Source organism: Aythya ferina (assembly GCF_964211825.1).
Source record: "Aythya ferina genome assembly, chromosome: 2".
In the NCBI taxonomy this organism is placed as follows: Eukaryota; Metazoa; Chordata; class Aves; order Anseriformes; family Anatidae; genus Aythya; species Aythya ferina.
Window position 1 is genome coordinate 93,623,647 of NC_140297.1, and position 14,017 is coordinate 93,637,663.

The window sequence follows — 14,017 nt, forward strand, 5'->3', positions numbered from 1 at the left end:
CGGAAATCTTAAAGGAAACAGTGGCGATATCCCAGGGGGTAGCTGGAGCAGGGCTGCCCTGCCTGCCCTCTTTTCCTTAACCTTTTATAGTATAATCTCTATATATGATCTATAATCAAGTATAAAAACCAAAGGTCTGTTAATATAATCTACTCCTACCAGTGTAAAACCAAAGCACTATTAATATAATCTACACCCACAAGTATAAAATGAAAGCACTGCTAATATAACCTACACCCACAAGTATAAAACCAAAGCGTTATTAATATAATCTACACCCTCAAGTATAAAATCAAAGCACTATTAATGTAATGTACTCACACAAGAACAAAACGAGCATGTTATTTGCATATTGGAGCAGAAGGAAAAATATATTGAAGCAAAAAGAGAGTGAAGGAAAATGAAAAAATACATTGAAGCAAGGAAAACAACAAAAAAAATACATTGAAGCAAAAATGGTTTGAGTTTTAAAGCAGTTCTTCATAATGAAATGTGCATGTCTATTGGACATCACTGAAAGAAGAAATTAAATTTTGCTTTTGAAAAATGATTATCAGTGTTTTCTCCTTAAACAGGTTGACAACGTATGCGTTTACTGTCCTCCACACTGTCTGTTTCTTCATGCAAACCACGGCATGACTAAGCCAGACAACATTACTCAAAACCTGCATGTGCACCATAAATTCAAATTAGTGACTAATTTTAAGAAAAGCATTAACAGGTCTTCACTTGAACTCTTCACGTCATTAAGAATGTGTCATTGGTAAACTTCACCACCTTACACTCATTCTCAAAAAAACTTTCATAGGTTTATTTCAGCTTATATCCACTGGACCTAAATATACATTTTTCCCACCTTCTGTTATGCATTTCTCATGTGTGTAGTAACTGCAGTCACCTCACCTCTTGCCTGTTTCCTGGATAACGAAGTAGCCTGAACTACTGCAGTATAGTTTAGACAGTCTTGTTCTCCAGGCCTCCAGAACCCCTTTTTTGAATCTCTTTTGATCTTCCAACACTCTTCTTTAGGCACAGATGATAGATAGAATTGGATTCCATATACCCGTCATCCAAAGGTTAAAAAGAGACCCCTCCCCACAACCTTTCCCCCAAACAAACAAACAAAAACAACCATAAAAGCCTGCATTTCTGTATTTCATACTCCCACTTGTTAGGTAAATGCTGGTCTCCTGCATACATGTGGCCAACAGAGGACATACATCAATAAAGCACATCTAAACACGTATAGGACTTGGTTTTATTCACAATTATGATTGTATCCTTTACCTTGGAAATATCAAAATATTTTGTTTATCAAGATAATGTCTAAGAACAAAATCCAAAGGAAACAGAACATTTTTTCTCTCATTTTTAATTTGGCTTCACGCTGAAAATTCAATTTACAAGCCAGTCATAAAGAAAATGTCCAGTTGGGCAGAACGAGCCGTGATTGTATACTGCAACATCAACACTTGTAGTGTATCATTTAGTTCCCTTTCAGTAAATCACACAGCTTACAGCAGAGTTGAAGCTTTTACGTCATTGCTATTTGGCTCAGTTAGTTCATCACACACTGTAGTCCATTTCAACCTATCAAGCAAAACTAGCAAGAAAAGAATACTCAAATTGAGGTATTTCCTTTAAGAATTTACTGATCACTGGTATTCAGAGGTAATGTTAAATCATATAGTTTTAAACATTGAAAAATGTACAAAACCAAGTTCATCTTTTAAAAATATTATCCGTAGTCTTCCATGCATGTTAATAAAAAATATAAAAATCAAATTTGTAGCACTGAAGCTATACTTTGCGTTCTGTGAAAGTATTTCCACAATCGGAACCACAAGCTACAGTCATCTTTAGTACGCTACCTGCCTTTCAGTTACAAAGTATAGCCAGTTCAGTGCAAAGACAGTCTATATACACATACCTTAGGAGCCATAGGAGGGAAATATACAGCAGAAAAAATGCATTCAGGTCATTATTATCATCCAGTAGCACTATATATTGTTACAGGTTTACACTGCATATCCAAGGGCTATAACAGAAAGCTTGCAGCCAATATGCATCTTTAAACCAACTGCTTGAGCAGCCTTCAAGTCAACAGGAGTTGTACCACTGATGGAACAAGCACACCATACCTTGCGAGCGAGTTCCTACAAAGCTGTACTTCCTGCTCTATCAGCACAGGTTTTCAGCTAAAAGCATCCTCTTCATGGCAGTGCCTAACTTGGGTTCAGTAGCGGAAAGAGAAAATCCCAAACTGTGATCATTAAAAGGCTAATTTTTTTTTGCTTTTGCATTTAAATTCTCAAGTGTGTTCAAAAACATAGCAATACTTTTTAAAAAATGTATAAATTATGTCCTCAATGCAAGTTTAACAGTAATTCAAGAGATCAAAAATTTTTTATGAATTATTTCTCAGCTTGTTGATATTGCATTTTATTCTTTCAGAAAAGATGAACTAGTACCTGCGATCAAATTAGAAACGTCTTGCACACCCGGGTAGATGCTGGGAATTACAAAAAGGTTTAGAAAGTGGTCCCATTGAACAGATGCCTGATACTTTCAACACAATGCTGAACACTGAAGTTATATAGTACATAATTAAAGGTTAGCAGGTGCTTAGTCTTGGTCCTCCTCCAGGATACAAAAAAAAATCTATCACTTCTAGAGATTTACTTCTGACTTCTATTTCTAACATTACTGATTTACATGGAGCTCTTAATACCTTAGAGCAATTACAGAAAGCAATATAACAAATCACCAACACAAACAACTAGATAGACAAGCAGCCGCAACCGATGCGCTTTTTGTCTAAGTATATACAATTGCTAAGGAGAGATGTTTAATTTAAGGGATTGTAGTCCACATACTTAAAAATACAGTTTCACCTTTAGGTGTCTACTTAAAAAAAAAAAAAATACTTCCGTAGTCTGGAAAATATGGTAGGGGCTAACTTAAGTTTCCCTTCTGAGATATAAGAAATATTTTCTTCAAACTTTATTATAAAAGAAAACATGGGACAAAAATGTATACTTAGGACATACCAGGTCAGCACAAGTTTATTTCTTCAGTATTTAAAATAAAACTGTCTTGATGAGGGGTAGTGAATAGAAGACACGTATTTCAGTTTTCCCCATACACATTCATAAACTTAGAAGTAATCTATCATTGGATAATTTCATTTCCAGTACCATGGTAGGATGAAAAGTGCCTGAGCTTCAGCCTTCTTCAGTATCCACGAGGAGAATTTGTTTACTAACACATTTACACATACTGCATGCTGAACTTGGAAGTAAACAGACACACACTAAGAATGACAAAGTCAGAGGTCAATGCAAATTAAGATTTCATCACACTGCATTTCTAAATTTAATGTCTTATTGTTCTTAAAAACATTTGGAGTCTCCAAAGTACTTACAAACTTGCTAACACCTGAACAACTTTGCAGTGGTTAGAGCAGGAGAAAAGAAAATGTGATCCTTTATCTAAAGGCAGACTCGAGCTAAAGCAGTACATGGGCTCTTAGTTTTGGGTGGCATTACCAGAATGCAAATTTAATGTTTGCCTGCCCCTTACTGGTCAGGAGAAGTGGCCTGTGAATGTCACTTGATCTTAAGAGGTCTCCCTCAGGCTGCACCCAGCCTAAGGAACAAGACAGCACAATCAAGAGCAAGGGATGCCAAAAACAAAATTCACCAGCCCAAGAGATGGAAAATATCCTTCTTTACTGTGCAAAAAGATCAGTTGTACAGTGAAAGCTTTGCTGCTATGCTAGCCTTAATGAATTTACTACTTTCTAGTTCAGCTTGATTTTTCTCCAACAGATTCTTTGGCTCTGGATTGGCACTCTCAAGTAACACCATTCATAATATCAAAATAGAATATTACAAAAAGTCATTAGCACTTTTATCTTGCTTCCAGCCTTTTTTGGTCAAAGTGAAAGAACCGAGACTTAACATTACATCCATAGATAAATGTACATCTTTTTGAGATCTTGATGCTAGACTCAAATGAGCTGAGCTGTTCATATGGCTGTGTACAAACAGTAGCTCAGAATCAAGAGACATGACAAGTATGTTGTCAAAAAATCCCCACAAATTAAAAGAAAAAAATACGTACAATCTGTGCTGAGGTGATTCTACTGTTTCCATCTCTACTGTTAAAAGACTGATCCTTTCAGAATCATACATCCTTTTTTTTACCAGTTACATATTCCAATGTAAGAGTGCCATCGTTACACATCATAACATCTGGGGGAAAAGAAGCCATTTTCTACAAAACAAATGACTCCTTCACTCATAAGAGAATAACTAATATCTTGAAATAAACCTGAGAGGCTTCCTAGAGAAAAAAACCTGTCTTGTCTTGACCAATATGAGATGCAGGAACTATATATCCAAATCCAGGCACGCCTAGTTCTCCTTGCTACTGTATTCTCTGTAGTTATACCTCAGTATTCAGTTAAAATGCACTTTTTGATCACAGTGTGTTGGTGACTAACTTGTATACTCACTTCACTGCCTTAGCTATAGCATAGAACCACTGTGTTTATTCCTTTGAGGACATGCTGTAGGATTTTACCTCTAAGGATGTCTTTAAAGGTTCCCATCACAGAGTACTTTTTTCTGGTCTTCATAGGAAAAAAGAGGGAGAACCGATAAAACAGCACTGGCTGTGCCGCTAGTGACTTAGACATCACTTAGATGACAAATGTCTACTTAGACGTTACCTTCAGGAAATTGTCCTCTGACTGAGGAACGGCTGGCTTAATTGCTACCTGCAATGCCATGTCCTGGAAAGCAAAATTACCTGGATGGCTATCTCAGTCTTCCTGCTCATCTGAGAGACAGATCTTGAGGTTTCACTTGGCTGACTGATTGAATGATGGTGCTTATTATGAATTCTTACCTGCATTTTCAAACCGTTGGACCTAGTATTCCTTTTTGTCTTGTAAAGAAGCTAGCCACATTAGCTGAAGTTCAGATACCTAAAAAATAACAAATCATCTGCAGTACTTCATTCACAGGGAATTTCTGTTTCAACGAGCTTAGGAGACAAACTTAAGTTTTGCTGATGCAAAAACTCTCGGCCAACATATTTGTAACGCCTGGGCTTAATTATAGAACACTGAAAGTGCTGCTAGAAAAAAGCAGGCCTACCATCAAGTAGAATGCAACAGCTCAACATAAAGGAAAATTAATTTAACTTGATCACATTTTTTTTTGTTAAATCAGAAGAATTTCTTTCCTAGTTCAAGTCCCATACCACATGAAAAGCTGTGGTTAAATAGTTTTTGAGATCATAGGATCTACAGCAGATGCCACTCGAGTTCTGCAGCTTACCTTCTGTAAATCCTTTATTTGTTTTTGAAGGAGCAGAGAGGAGACCATGACTAAAACTTGACATGAATAGCTGTACTTACCATGCAATGACGTGGAAAAATTCATTTAATGACAATACCAGATATGGCCTTATAAAGGAACTCAAATTAATGAAAATACCTCTTCAAAAAATTACCAAATTATACCAAAATGTAACAATTCCTTTTCCAGAAAAATATTTACTGCATATTATGAATGAAAACATTTTCCAAGTAGCCCAATGCTTAAACTAGCTAACAACCCTATTCAGTGTGCTTAAAAATATTACATGTACAAAACCACTATTTACTTCCTGCGGCTTTGCCTCTAAAGAGATTGCATCACTTCCTTAATGCACACATCTCCTTTTCAAGTAAGCCTTGTGACCTGAGGTTTTAAACCTTTAAAGCAGGATTAGCAAACACACACAAGGGTCTGGTTGCCTTTTTGTCATAGCAAGAGGATTCTAGAAGCAATAAATGCATTGAAATATATAGCGTAATTTATTGGTATAACATTAAGTGCACAACCTTATTTCTCCAAAAGGATCACAAATTCCCTATAATATCTTTTAAATGTGTCTGCTTATAGCACTGGACTCCTGAGAAATCTGTAACAGAACTTGCCTTACTGTGGTAGAACCAGTGGTTTGGATGAGCTTTGTACCTCCTAAACTTTTGTTTCTGTTTCTTTTTAATGTGGTTTTATTATAATCGAAGAAAAACAGGTGAAGCAAAAAAAGACACTTTAGTTATCTCAGATTTCATTGTTTTGTGTTAAATACATTCAAAACACACAGCTACTTGTTCAACCACATCGGAATAACAAAGCTTTGGCTGAATCTCTCTCACACAATATATAGAAATCCAGTCTGATGTGAACGCTCTGCTGTCAAGGGATGGCAGCATTTCACAAAAGCAGGAAAATGATCATCAGACAAGTGTCAAATGTCTTCACACCTCTGCATTTTGTGTGTAAGGATCATGTATTAAATTGTCGTAAAGAACTGAAGACATTTATTTATGTCTTCCCTGTAAATTTAAGGTTTGTAAAGCTGGTAATATTGTAACTGAAAGCACTTTTATGTTATTGTTTAGTGAATGGGAAAGGAAGCTTTCACTTTTGTCCTTGCAGTACAGCAAGCCGCTGAGTGTCACAACCCAGCTGCTCCACAGTTGGATGCCTTTTGCATGGAAATAGTAAAACATTTCAGTGAGTTCAATAGACAAATTGCAATGAATGCTCTTGCAGTAATGCCATGTGCTACAGGTCTTAGCCCCCGACAAAGTCTGAGTTTACCACCTGACACTACAGGGCAGTCTCGTACGATAACCTTATATACTAATAATACTGAAATCCCCTGGACTGTCTTAATTAATCTGTTCGTGCCATTATCTGCCATCCAACAATGTTTCCATGCAGGTTGCTCAGAACTTTGCTATTTCTCTACCCAGATCAACAATCTCACAAAAGAGTGCACGCTGCAAGTCACTACAGAAGCCGGATGCTTTTTAAACGAGTTGCTTCCACCAAAAGTGCTTGCTCACCAGGCAGGCGAGATGCTGCTCACCAGGCTTTCTCAACACTGAACAGCTTAGTCACACTAAGAGCAGTTATTACATTCACCCTGCTTAGAATACTCACCAGAAACAAGTAAGAAACCAAATGAACTCTTTGCCTTTTAAGTGACAGACCCTCAGGCTATAGGCGCCATACATGGAAAGGAGGAACGCTTATATTTAGCCAACTTCAATCAGCTTTCTTTGCTCTTCCACAGATGTGGAACGAGTAATTTCTTCCTCTGGAGCTTCTCCCACACCAAGGCTGTCTCTCTATGGGATACTAAGCTTTTCTTCCCTTCAGACACACGTCTCAGGGAATCCTACCTCATGCCTTGCACTTTGAAATTCTCAAATTCCCAAGCTCACATACAAGGCAAAAGATAACTATCTCATAGTCAGCCAGCTTGGGCCAAGTGTTGTTAAAGGTCTTGCAGAGGAGGTGTGATATGCTCAGACAACAGTTACCGTACCTTACCCTTACATACTAAAATACATCCTGCCTAACCACAGAGAAAAGACCTCAGGAGATCTATCCCTACAATCCTGTGGGTTATGATCAATAAAATCAGTGTCTTCATCGTCTGTCTGTAAGGGACACCCTACCATCAGCATGGAGAAAAGACAGTTCCCATCTTCCCTCTAGTGACAGTTCCCACACTTGAAGACCGGTTTCATAACTTCCTTCAGTCTCCTTCTTTGGAGGAAACGATTCTTTCAAATGCTTTACCAAATATTTTCTTTTCTCCAGACTCTGTCCAGCTACTCCCCATCTTTCTTAAGTGCCCCAACACAGACAACTGCTTTAGGTAAAGCCTTATCAATCCTTAGTAGCACAGAAATACCGTCTCATTTCTCACAGGCAACAAGTGTTTATGCATCCCACTATAACGAACATATTTTCTGCAGCAATACTTGATACTATCTCTGCCTCAAGATCTTTTGTGCAGTTACACCCACTCCCTCTGTTTGTGCAGCTGACTATTCCTACCTAGGAGTAGTTTCTCACATGCATTATTTTCAAATAAGGTCTTCCATTTTTCATGATCAGTTTAAATCTTGTTTGCCGATGTGCTGCAGCCCTGCCAGCATGGCATGCTAGGTAAATCTAGGTAAATAAAAAACTTAATTACTACCTCCAAATAAGGATGTATGCCTGCTACCCCACGGAAAGCGTTATTTTTCACATTTTGTTTCCCCATACCCACTCTATATTAAATCCAGTTTCAGTTTGGAGACTTGCCATATACAGTTAAGGATTTCTAGGGACACGTTCCAATACCCTAATAAGCTTAAAAAAACCTCCTGCTATTTAAAAATAATAACAAAAGCATTTGGTATAAACACATTTCCTTCTGCTGAAATGTCATCCTTCCAAATCTAGTTTTACATTAACAAGTAGAAGATTCAAATCTCAATGACAGTTCTCCAGTTAGGAAACCCTCGTAATTCTGCTGCAGCCTTGCAGATTTAGTCACATAAATGATTTGAACATAGTTGATTTGAGCACAGTTGTTTTGCAACACACTTCTCCTTCCTATTCCATGAGGCCTTCGGCTCATTTCCTAATCAGTAGAGGTCTGTGGGTTTAGAGTAACTTCAATTTTTCTCTGAGACCCTCAATGGTAATTTAAGGCATCTGGCTTTACAAAAGGAAAGGTAAGAAATGTTACCGAATAGAAATGTCTTCAAATTTTTAAAATAGTTCTAAACTATTTTAAGCTTCGTATGTTATACGCAGTATATGTAATGTTGATATAGAGATTTAACTAGCATTCCTTCAGGATGTTCTGCAACTTCTTGCTGGCTTGGCTTCTGGAGTAACTGCAGCCTTTTCAAATTTGCATTGATACAACCAAGTTTTTATAGTGTGTTCCATGCTAAGTTATCTGTGTATACAGGCTTGCTACAAGAGAAACCGTGATTCCTGATGAAACAATTTTGTAAACATCTCCATATAAATGGCAGGTGGACATGACTTGAACTGATTGTAACAGAAAAGCAGTTTTGTCACGTGTTTGCAAACAGTATGTGGCATGTCAGTTTGAAAAAAAAAAAATCACATTTAGTCACATTTGGAAGATGAAAATATAAAAGTGTTGGGGTAAGGGACAAGGAGTCTTTCCTTTTCATTCTACCATGGAATAGACTGAAAGAGAAACAATTTTGTCATTCAACAATAAAAAATAATCCTTAGCAAGTTTTTGCATGACTGTTTCCAAACTGTTCACTGAAACCAAAACAAAAGGGCCAAAATGTGCTTGCCTTGCTCAAGGGAATAATTCCACTGAAATCAACAAAACTGACTACGCAAATATGAGCAGCAAAATTTGGCCCCATATAAACATCCCCATAACTAGGGAAAACACTAATCACCAAAGTGCACTTAACACCATAGTAGCTACAGTTTCTTTATACATGCGCAATGTGTGCGACACTTGGTACATGAAACTAGCCAGTGGAATATAAATAAGTGTGCCGCTTCCTTTTAAATATGAACATTAATAATGAAGCACATTCACATTTTTTGCCTTTCAAAGACCTTTTGGAAAAAAAATAAAATAAACACACCTTCCCCCAAAGTAACCTGGAACATATTGTTAAATATAGCACGTACGAATCAAAGAATGGTATTGAAGTAGAAGAACTTTCACACACAAAACTGGTATTTGCTGTGTAATTGGAGTGACTTATGAAAATCCCAAGAAAAGAGAATCCTCTCACCAGGAGAGGAAGTTTACAGTTGTAGTGTTAATTCAGTTTCTTCTGCAGGGGCTTGTTTTTATCTTCAGCATTTTCAGGGCTGAAGTCAGTACAGATACCATTAGGAGCAGAAAGAGATGAAGTCTCCAAACCATGCTCAGCTACCATCTGATCAGGATAGAGATAGTCTTCTGCAAAGTGGGGGTGCAATTCAGCAAATCTGTAGAAGTCATCTGAAAAAAAAAAAAAAAAATGCTGTTACACAGAATCAGCTCTTTGAAATAGAAGGATGCTAAATTTGAATACATGCAGGGTATAATCACATGATGACTTTGGAGAAAATAGCAGCAGTTAACATAGCGCTAGCCCCGTAGCTTATTTTAGCTTCTCTGAAGTTTACCACATCCCCAGAACTGAGATGCCACAAAGGGTTATCGAAGCCCTCTTAAAACGTTTCAGAGCAGACCTTAGCTTGCATGGCGTAGGGGTAAACAGGCTCAGACTTGAATGAAAATGCATGGGGAGTACCACGCGCCCAGACATCACAGCTTGCCATTCGCTGCGGAAAGGCAGAAGCCCTCTAGATGAGGAACAATGAACAGCAAGAGCAGTCACTTCATAAAATCTGCAGTCTTTTGGCAAATATGCTCTTCAGTGCTTTCTGCTGATAATCCTCTTCAACCTAAAAGCAGCTCTTTGTCACTGCTGCCTTCCACTTTCAAGATTTCAGCATTCCAAACTCCTGATATTTCAGAGAATGATAGTGTGAGAAGGTAACTTATTTGCTCACTTAATTAAACATCTGTGATTTTGTAGCATTCTGAAAAAAAAAAAAATGATTGTAATGTTGTTTACCTACAAAGCAACAGAGAGAGCAAGATTCCCTTGTTCTTGGAGGAGAGTGGATTTCTTAAGATCAGGAAATTTCTGTATTAAATGCCCAGCAATGAAGCCCTGTCACAATGCTGCCCCTATAACTGTTTATTCGGACCCGATTTATACACAAGGTACCGTACAGGAGCCAAGTCGTCAGAAGCTGCTTTGCAATGCAGACTGACACTGGAAGAAGCCAGATGTGAACGTTGTCACTAACTCTTCCTGTCACCTACAGTACGTGGCACACTGCCCACTCCAGCTCACCGTGTTATCCTGGAAGAACTCGTGACCAGTCAACACTGTGTGTGAGCTCCGTGGCGTGCAGTGCAGATGACAGCTGAAGTGACCTTCCGGAGGAGCAAAGCCCAGTTCCTCCTGGTACAAAGGGGCTGGCGTGGAAGATAAACCACCACAGCTTTCCCTCTCCATCACCCTTCTCTGTTTGAGAGGGCACACTCTTTCAACATTAGAAAGAGCAGAGGAATGCCACTTGGCCCAAAGGGGCACTGGAGTTGTAGGTCAACACTGCCTCTGACCTGTTGCAAAGGGGTAGGTGGGGAGAATGCAGAAAGCATACTTTTGTTTGCAGAAGGGTGAAGTTATAGCTTTTATCCACAATTTATATGGATAAAGCGTTTTCGATCCTGTTACTTCAACAAAAGCTGATGATATTCAGAGCAACAAAACCAACACTATCATTTATGTCAAAAGACCTATATTTACAGCACAAGCTGTTATATCACAAACGACATCAAAGTCTTTGGGAAGAAAAAAATCTTAAATGCTTGAAAATGCACAAAGCAGATTTTTTTCCTTTGATAACATTTTCAAAACAAGTTCAACTTGGCTACTTTTTTTTAAAATCAAAGAATCTGATATATCTGACATTTTCCAAGAAGAAAACAGAACCATTTTTACATTTAGAAAATTTAACATCAGAAACACTTGCATGCAAACCAATTCATCAGATTCAAAGCATTTCAGCACATTTAGTTAATCCAACTGAGTACATTATTTTTCTGCAGCTAAGAGAAAGCCACCAGCCTTAACTGGGCCTGGCCTGCAGCAGGAACACAAAAGCATTCCCTTTTTTCAAATAGAAGCCTTAAGCCTATGCCAGGGACATACACATATTTGTAACAACACATGCATCATATTAATGACCATGAAAAAATAGCCTTTTCGAGGAAAAGGTAATTCAGACAGTTAGCCCTGCTCAAGTAAGACAAGTATAAAGATTCAACCAACAGTACCAGAAATGGTCTTACAATCATATGAAGCATAACACTTTTTGCTTGGGTAAGACTTGAGTATTTACTTTAAAGCCATTCTAAGCAATTTTCAAAAAGCTACTGCATCTTCTGAGAAAATTAATGCAGAAAGTGATGGAAACATTTGTTGACATAAGTCTATACTCAAACCAGAATCCTGACAATTCTGTCATGATTTATCCCTCAATGTTCTGTCAGTTCTGGATCAAAATGAAAAAACTCATATTCCAGGGAAGACTGAATTGAACAAGATAACGTTTCTGATAGACTTGAGTATGTAAATGTTCTGGGTCTTGCTGGAAGAAGTCCTGAAGATATTTAAGAATATTTACAAACTTTTTCACAGCAGAAGCCAAAAAAGAGCTTTTGGGATCCTATTTGCCTCACACACCAGAAACAAGAGACAAGGTGATGTAGAAATAATGACCCACTCCAGCATTATTTCTAATTACAGGTCTCATTTTGGAGTTCAAGCTTAAAGCAACCATGAAGAGGACTGGAAGATGTTAACTTCAGTCATTTGCTTGGGGAAAATGTCATTTTGCTTTCTATTCTCACTATAAGAGGAAAGAAACAAAGAAGGGGGGAAAAGAACCCAGAGCAGAGTTCATTGATACAGCTAACTTTATAACAAGAATTAAATCTACATATGAACTACAGGAACTTCAAATCAAAAGGCTTTTCTCCTGCCTTTACAATACCCTCCCACTACTTGATGCTCCTGATGGAAGCTGTATGTTCAACCTCTATAGTTCCACTCCCCCCCACCTACCCCTCATGCTCTTCCACAGGATAAAAATGTTTTCTTTCTCAGAACATGTCTGGATAATGACTTCAGAAAAGGTAAAATTTGCAAGTTTCCTGCCTCTTCTTCTTCACTATTCTGTTGCAACAAATTGAGCACGCGGAAAGTTACTCACATTCAAAGGCAATGCAAGACATCAAATATTTATTGTAAACAACTTTCAAGACAGAAGTGCAATACTAGAAGTTTACCTTCATCTTTCAGTTCTTTACCACAACAAATTGGACATTTATTCTTACTAATGATTATGCTTTCAGATACATTAAAATCTCTGTGCACTGTTTCTTAGCACTTTTCCTCAGAAAAAGATCCAGAATCCAGAAGCAGAATTTCAAGGAAGTGATGTAACCACCATCCTACTTCATGTAGTCACACAACAGACTACTTTTGAATGAAAAAAAAAAGAGTAAAAACAGAGAAAGCAAGAGCTAAACATTGTGGCTCAGCTGTCCAGGTTTCATTGTGGTGCGAACATACTAATACCAGACAGGGGACATTGCAGATATAAGTGCAACTTGGTGCTATTAAAGATAAATACTAAGTAGGAATTCTTGGGTAACTCACATGAGCTGGTTTCAGTTCACTAGCATACTATTTTAAATTTAGTTTTCCCTCAAACAATGAGATGTGCCAAAATTAGAGATCAGCTTAGATTCTCTGCTGGTATTTTTGAAGCTGGTGATAGGGGGGAAAAAAAAAAAAGAGTTGAGTCACCACTCGAATGAGCTGGGAGACAACAAGGAGTGCCAGATAGGAGCAAAAGGGATCAAAATAGAATATGGCAGATGAGAAGTACAGAAAGGAAATGGGCAGTAGAGCAGGAATCAAGGAGGCAAACGATAAGAGGGTAAAACAGGAGGATGGTGCAATAATACTCGTTTCAATGAGTCTAAACTTGTGCTGTAGCTGAGGCATTACATAAATACTGTTTGATCAGGAAATAATCGTGTAGAAATCGTGATTTACTAACATTGATGTTTTAAATTAACATGTTTTAATACTTAAATGCCTATGAATTATCCTGATGGAAAACCACAAGAACAGGAGCATGTCAGAAGCACTTCGATTTGGGGTATGTGCTACATTGGCTATCAACAACTCAGTTCATACTTAAATAATACAACTAAATTTAGAACTTTACTGCATAAAAGATGAAGAATCTGAAGTAACGCACAAGTACTTTGATTCCCAGCATAATCTAATCACCCAGATACCTCAGTTTTTCTAATGCAATTTTCTCGCCTCCATATCACCTGCATTACAGACTATATATCAAGCAGCCTTTTCAATACCCTCCCCCCCCACGACTAACTTTCAAACAGGCTGAGAAATTATTGAGGTAGAAAATCTTATATTATCCCGTATTCTGGGAGGACAGATAGCGAGGAACAGATACAAGAGACGAATCCAGAGGACAGAGATAAGGCTGCTTTCTTA

At 37.8% G+C, this 14,017-nt stretch overlaps 1 protein-coding gene across 4 annotated transcripts in view; it reads right to left on the reverse strand.

Moving 5' to 3' along the window:
- Positions 1-9,588: 9,588 nt before the first annotated feature.
- LPCAT1 (lysophosphatidylcholine acyltransferase 1) overlaps positions 9,589-14,017 on the reverse strand; it is a 47,161-nt gene continuing 42,732 nt past the window's right edge. For all 4 annotated transcript variants that reach the window (XM_084509320.1, XM_084509322.1, XM_084509321.1 and 1 more), the window contains exon 14: positions 9,589-9,861. In XM_084509320.1, coding sequence (XP_084365446.1) covers positions 9,677-9,861 — 185 coding nt within the window. In that variant the 3' untranslated portion in view covers positions 9,589-9,676. The remainder of the gene's footprint in view (positions 9,862-14,017) is intronic.